Source organism: Aethalodelphis obliquidens, unplaced genomic scaffold (genome assembly GCF_003676395.1).
Source record: "Aethalodelphis obliquidens isolate GAN/ISIS:26980383/991018 unplaced genomic scaffold, ASM367639v1 scaffold11, whole genome shotgun sequence".
NCBI classification, from domain to species: domain Eukaryota; kingdom Metazoa; phylum Chordata; class Mammalia; order Artiodactyla; family Delphinidae; genus Aethalodelphis; species Aethalodelphis obliquidens.
In genome coordinates, this window is record NW_020837955.1 from 35044348 (window position 1) to 35050347 (window position 6000).

Genomic DNA, 6000 nt, shown 5'->3' on the forward strand with positions numbered 1-6000 from the left:
GTAGGTTTTGCTGTGTGGTCTGTTCAGTAGTCAGTGGCTTAAATGCAGGTGTCCTGGATCATTTCAGATACTAATAAAAATAACACTCTGTGGGGCTGTTCTCTGGGGCTATTGGAAAAACAAAACAATAGTGTGACTCTAAGACCTTGAACTGGAAAAGGCCCTGGCACATTTCACAGGCTGCTGGCCACAGGCTGTGTGAAGAGTTTCTCAGTTTAAGGAATTTGATTTAATCGTGTTAATTATGCCTCGTGACTCCACTGAGGAATTCATAGTACATATCACTTTCCAGTTTCTTGGGTGACAGATGTTTTTTAAGTTCACGTGTTTATTTAAAATGCTGTGAAAGTTTGGCCATGCTGAAGAGATGACAACTGTAGACGGCTGAGTTGGTGTGTGAGAAGAAGGATGGGAAAGGACTAGAAAGGCCCCAGTAGTGCCGGAGAGGAACAGAGGAACAGTGATAGACACTGTTTTTTTAGACAATGTATTTTAAGGTCTTGTTTTGTGTTGTGCTCTGGGATATACTGCTCAGCAGCAGTTCTCATTAAATCATTGTCACGACTCAGTGACGTGGATATTGAAATTTGCGTTTGAGAGCTAGGGAGACTGAGGCTCCGAGGTGCAGTCTTGCCCTGGTCGGGGCTGCAGTGTCTCTGTCGAGGATGCCTCAGCTGGGAGGATTCTCAGGCCGGGGGTGAGAGTAGATGCTGGATACCTTACCATGGCCCCAGATGCCTGCTCTGGGAGCGAGGATGGGCCCCTGGGTCTCACTGATGTCTCTCTCCGATGGTCCTCTCCTCCCCTCCTACCTTGGAGGCTACTCACCAGGGCTGAGTGGCCACTCATCTGTTTTCCTCGCTTTTCTGCCAGGTGGTGGCTACAGTCACACCGTGTTTGCACTCCTACGGAGAGGAAGTAGCTACAGTTATTCATTCTCTCTCTGACCTGTTAGAATGACCTTTGTTTGTAAGAGACGTTTTATCCCGATCAGGGACGGGACCTACTTTCGGAATACGCCCCGGCAGCTTCCAGTGATCTGAAGGCAGCCTCAGGAGGCTGACCCTGGGGACCAGGTTCCTGGGACACTCACACGAGAAGGCCTCTCAGCAGCCGCGCACTTGCTCCTAAGGAGGGAACTAGAGGGGGGACCGGGGCCCACACAGGACACCACAGGGCAGTCACCAGAATCCAGCCCCCAGTTACTGTGCACATATTCGTTCATCCACTTCCTTCCGCCAACTTAATTCTGCGTAAGGTGAGCAAAGTGCTGTCCCAGGCACTGAGGAATCAGCAGCCAGGGACCCAGACAGAGCCCCTGCCCTGGTAGAGTGTAGAGTCCAGTGTTAAACATTACATCATTGCACAGCTCAGTACGATTTGCCATTCTTATCCCCCGGGGGCTAATGAAAGTGTATCCCTGGGAGACAGGGTCTAGTCTGGAGGTCAGGTGATGCATCCTTGCACAAGGATGTTGAGTGGAGCTTGGAAGGATGAGTAGGAATTGAATAGGTGAGATGAAGGGAAGGGGTTCCCAGGGTTGAAGGGGAGAAGGGGGAGGAAGCAGACACATTGGAGAAACAGAAGGAAGATGGTGGCTGCAGCAGAGTGAGGGGACGGGGATGGCTGGGAGGTCGGCAGGACCAGGTATGTGGCTTTGAAGGCCGTAGGGCCTTAATCAAGTCCCTAAGAGCAGTGGGAAGGCGTCTAATCAGGCGGATAACCTCATCTATTGTTATGGAATAAGATATTATGGAAAAATCCAAACAAACTTTTTGGCCAACCCAATATTTGCACTTGGGAAACCATCACTAGCAGCTGTGTCCACCCTCAGATGCCAGAGCAGGGTCTGGGCACCTGTTCTGCACACAGTGGACCTTCATTATGCCATTGTAGGAATGCCTGTGTTCCTTACCTGTTTTGATGCTGTTTATAAATAAAATTACATGCACTAAATTACTATATTTATTTAAAAGAGCTTAAAGCGGGCTTCCCTGGTGGCGCAGTGGTTGGGAGTCCGCCTGCCGATGCAGGGGACACGGGTTCGTGCCCTGGTCTGGGAAGATCCCACATGCCGCGGAGCGGCTGGGCCCATGAGCCATGGCTGCTGAGCCTGCGCTTCCGGAGCTTGTGCTCCATGACGGGAGAGGCCACAACAGTGAGAGGCCCGTGTACCGCAAAAAAAAAAAAAAAGAGCTTAAAGCTATTTATTATAGTGATTTTAAACGTTTTACTCTTAGTCTAGTAAAAATGCTGAAGGTAGAAGCAATTCTTCAAAAGATAATAAAATACCAAAATATTGTCCTTTTCCTCAAAGATGATCCCAGTTATTCTAGATGGAGCCAGAATACCTGTCACAAAAGGGCTGATACGTGGGGTGCAGATATCTAAGCGGTGAACAGTTTGTTTTCTTGGAAGATATATTTCTTTGACAGCCACCCCAAATTCCCCTGCAGGAGACACAGGAGAGTCAGCTTGTGACTTAAACTGAGGTCAGTACACAGTGTGTTGCTTACTGGGAAGGGTCTGGAGACTTAACATCCCCGACACTGGTAAAGGAAAGCTGCTGTCCCCCATCTGAACCCAGGTGCACCGCCCTTCAGTCATGGCCTGCTGTCTTCTGAAAGCTGGGACAACAGAAAGCCTGGGATGAACCCACCAGGGTTCGAGCACAGCCCCGAGAAGCAGTGCAGGCCAGAGTCGGGACACCAGAGTTCAAGGCCAGTTCCGTCATCTACAAGGGGTGGGGCCGTGGAAAGTTCTGTTGGCCTCTCTGAGCCTGAATTTCTTCTGTAAAATGGGGCTGATGCTCCCTGCCCATAGCAGGTGTGGGCGATTCAACAAGGTAATGCAGGTGAAAGTGGAAACCCCCAAATGGAGGCTGACAGTTCAGCCTGGCAGCGACCCTCATGAGAGTGCAGAGTTTCTCTTGTCAGGGGAGGTCTTCCATTATTTTAGGATCTTTTTGGCAAGAATAACCCGTAGTCAGTTTAAGGGGCATGCGTGCACACGACACACACATGCACACACACAGTGAAGATTGTTGGGATGGGCTGCTTTCGTGGGGTCTCTACTGGGAACCAGCTGAATGCCCTTTTTGGCAAGGGGCCGCCATAGAGGTGGTGAAGAGGCCTGTTTCACCTGCAGATACCCTCTCCTGCCTTGTCTGCCCCCGCAACGCCCTCCAACTTGATAGAATCTGCAGCTTTTTGGAGGCATTGGGCCCCTCCCACCGGGACTGTCGAGTTTGCCAATGCTGGTGTATAATAAAATGTTTCATTCTCTTTGTGACTCAGAAGTTTCATTTCATCCCTGGGAAATCACTGACTGAGGCCCCACTGGGTCTCTGTGGTACACTGGCAGCATTGCAGGAGTCCAGTGGGAACTTGCTAAAGGAAAAGAAATGACAGCCCCCGAGGGTATCCAGATCCCATGGAGATGGCCGGAATTCTTCCAGAACTTGGAATTGATTTTCAAAATCAAGAATGCAAATCTGAGTTCATGCTGTGTTCAGCTGCATATTATATAAGGAGAAGACTCAAGTACACACTTAAAAGGGATGTTTAAGCTCTAAAAAATGATAAGAGTTTGCGGAGGCCACAAGATCTATAGATCCAGTGAGGTTTCTCTTTCCTTTAGTCTTTCAGGGGGTCCAATCAGCAAACCAGTCATTGCAGCCGGTAGGAAAAGCGCTTTCTGGAAAACATAACTGGCCACATTTGAATGAATCATAACGCGTTTCTCCCGGTTTTGCTCTTCTGTCCTAGATTCTTTTGTTGGTGGAGTCATTGGCCTCATTTTTGCCTACATTTGCTACAGACAGCACTACCCGCCTCTGGCCAACACAGCTTGTCACAAACCCTACGTCAGTCTACGAGTCCCGCCGTCGCTGAAGAAAGATGAGAGGCCCACGGCCGACAGCGCACCCAGCCTGCCCCCTGAGGGGATCACCGAGGGCCCCGTATGACTGGGACCTCGGAGGATGGTCGCTGAGCCCAGGCCACGCTCTACCACCTATCATAACACAGTAGAAGAGGTTTTCTGTAGTGTGCTCCTCATCAGTTGTTTATCCAAGTTATCCTCCTGCTTCCGTTTTGCCGACGGTGTTCCTGCTACTTTAAATGTCTACTTTCAGCTCTCCTGAATTCGAAAGGGAAGGACCCAGGAACGTTCTCTGAGAGACCTGTGGGTTTGGAAGGAGGCTGCAAGGGTGGGCGGGCACAGCTTGGTCGATTCCTCCATCTGAAATGTTTTTTATCGCAGCCAGCGTCCTATGATTTCACAGTTGTAAAGCATAATAAAATGTCGCACCTGGAAGACGTGGCATTGGCAGTTCAGCGCACACGTCATTCGGGGCCGCAGTGAGTCTCACATCCGCCGCCGCGTGAGCATCTGGCCCAGCGCTAGCTCTGGCTGTGGTCATTCTAGGTGCTGAGCTGGGGGCAAAGGCTGAGAACTTCCACAACAGTCAGCCACAGCTTATGTCTCTGAAATGGACTTGCAACTTGGAGATACAGCCTTAGTATCTCCAGGGCTTTTTGAATCGTTGAATCTAGAAGGAAGTGAGATGAAGAAGCTCACGCATAGGCTTCCACCAAACACGATGAAAATAGAGATTCCAAGTATGGGGAGGGGGTCACTGCAGTTTTCTGAGGGCCCTGGCTACCATATCCTTTCAAGGGAACGGCTGGCTGGGTGACGCTGAAGTAAGAAGCAGCCTCCAGGTAGGAGCTTTTCCCCTGTAGGATCCCAGTGCTTGAAAGCTTCTCCAGGTGGTGGCGGCAAGTCCCCATTCCTATCTGGCAGGTGGCGTTACAGCATGAGAGGGCGCGGGCAGAAGGTGCCGGAGCACGATCGGCAATATGCTGTCTCTTGCTCGGCTCTTCGAACTGTTTAAAGGCGGCCAGTCGAGAACTGTTTTTAGTCTGAGTACAGAGCCTGCCGCTCCTCGGCCAGCTGGTTCTCTTCAAAGCAGCGGGCGTCCCTCCGTTCAGTTCTGATCACGCGCACCAAGTGGTTCTCCAGATTCCTGGACCTGCTGCGATGGGAAGCGTTTCTGGTGTCTGAAGACTGTCACTTTCCAGCAGTCCATGGAACAGACTGCATTTGGAAAGACTCGAGGGGCTGTACAAGTGGTCACCTGCATAGCTCTGCCCAGGGTGTGCCAGTTGGAACCATCAGGATGTCTTTGATCAGCCACGTCCACTGCGGGCTCAGCCTGGGAGTGTGTGAAGATCTTATCAAATGAGCCCCAGTGCAGCCCTGCAGCTGTGGTCCTTCCAAACCTGTGTCTGCACTGAGCCAGGGAGCCGCCATCCTGTTGCGGGGTCGGGGGAGGGGAAGTCTTGAAGTGACATCCTTCCAAAGTCAGATGTTTTAAAATTGCAGCAGTTACACTCACAAGCAACTTTGAAAACACGTGTGAGATACTTTAAAAGCTAAGTCATAGCAATTCATGAGATCATTTTAAACCCAGAGCCAAAATTCATGTAAAATTTTAAACAATATTCTGATCTAACTAAAAATTTCGTAATTTTCAAAATAAAGTCAAAAATAAAAATGCAGGAAAAGGAGCCTTTGCTACCTACTGTTTAGAAAAAGAACACCCAATGCAGCCCGTATACTTCTTTGATTCCAGTTTTCCCCATACTCTGCATAGCAAGCAGCATGAAAGCGAGAGAGTTACCCTTCAGTTAATGATGACAAAATTCTGGACCATGAAATGTAAATTTAATATAAACACATTTAAAGATAAATGGAAGGACTCTGAAAAGTAACAAAGAACAGAGCGTTGTTAATGCTGATGATTATTCAGTTGAAAGTCCTAAGACAGGCCATGTAAATGCTTTCATTAAATTGTAATTAAAATCACAAAGGACGTAATAACCTGAAGTGTATGGCACGATCCTTCGGAGACATAATTAACAGTATGAGCCAGTTCACAAAAGGCAGGTGTTTTTGTGGATCCATATATTTTAATTTCACGCTCCATTAAGGTGA

General features: G+C 49.2%; 1 protein-coding gene across 4 annotated transcripts in view; it reads left to right on the forward strand.

Moving 5' to 3' along the window:
* The window catches only part of PLPP4 (phospholipid phosphatase 4), a 118836-nt gene extending 114505 nt beyond the window's left edge, over nucleotides 1-4331 (forward strand). The window contains exon 7 of one of the 4 annotated variants that reach the window (XM_027113136.1): nucleotides 3768-4331. In XM_027113136.1, the coding sequence (XP_026968937.1) occupies nucleotides 3768-3967 (200 nt within the window). In that variant the 3' untranslated portion in view covers nucleotides 3968-4331. The remainder of the gene's footprint in view (nucleotides 1-3767) is intronic. The other 3 variants (XM_027113138.1, XM_027113140.1, XM_027113139.1) reach the window with 3 other exon arrangements.
* The last annotated feature ends 1669 nt before the right edge of the window (nucleotides 4332-6000 follow it).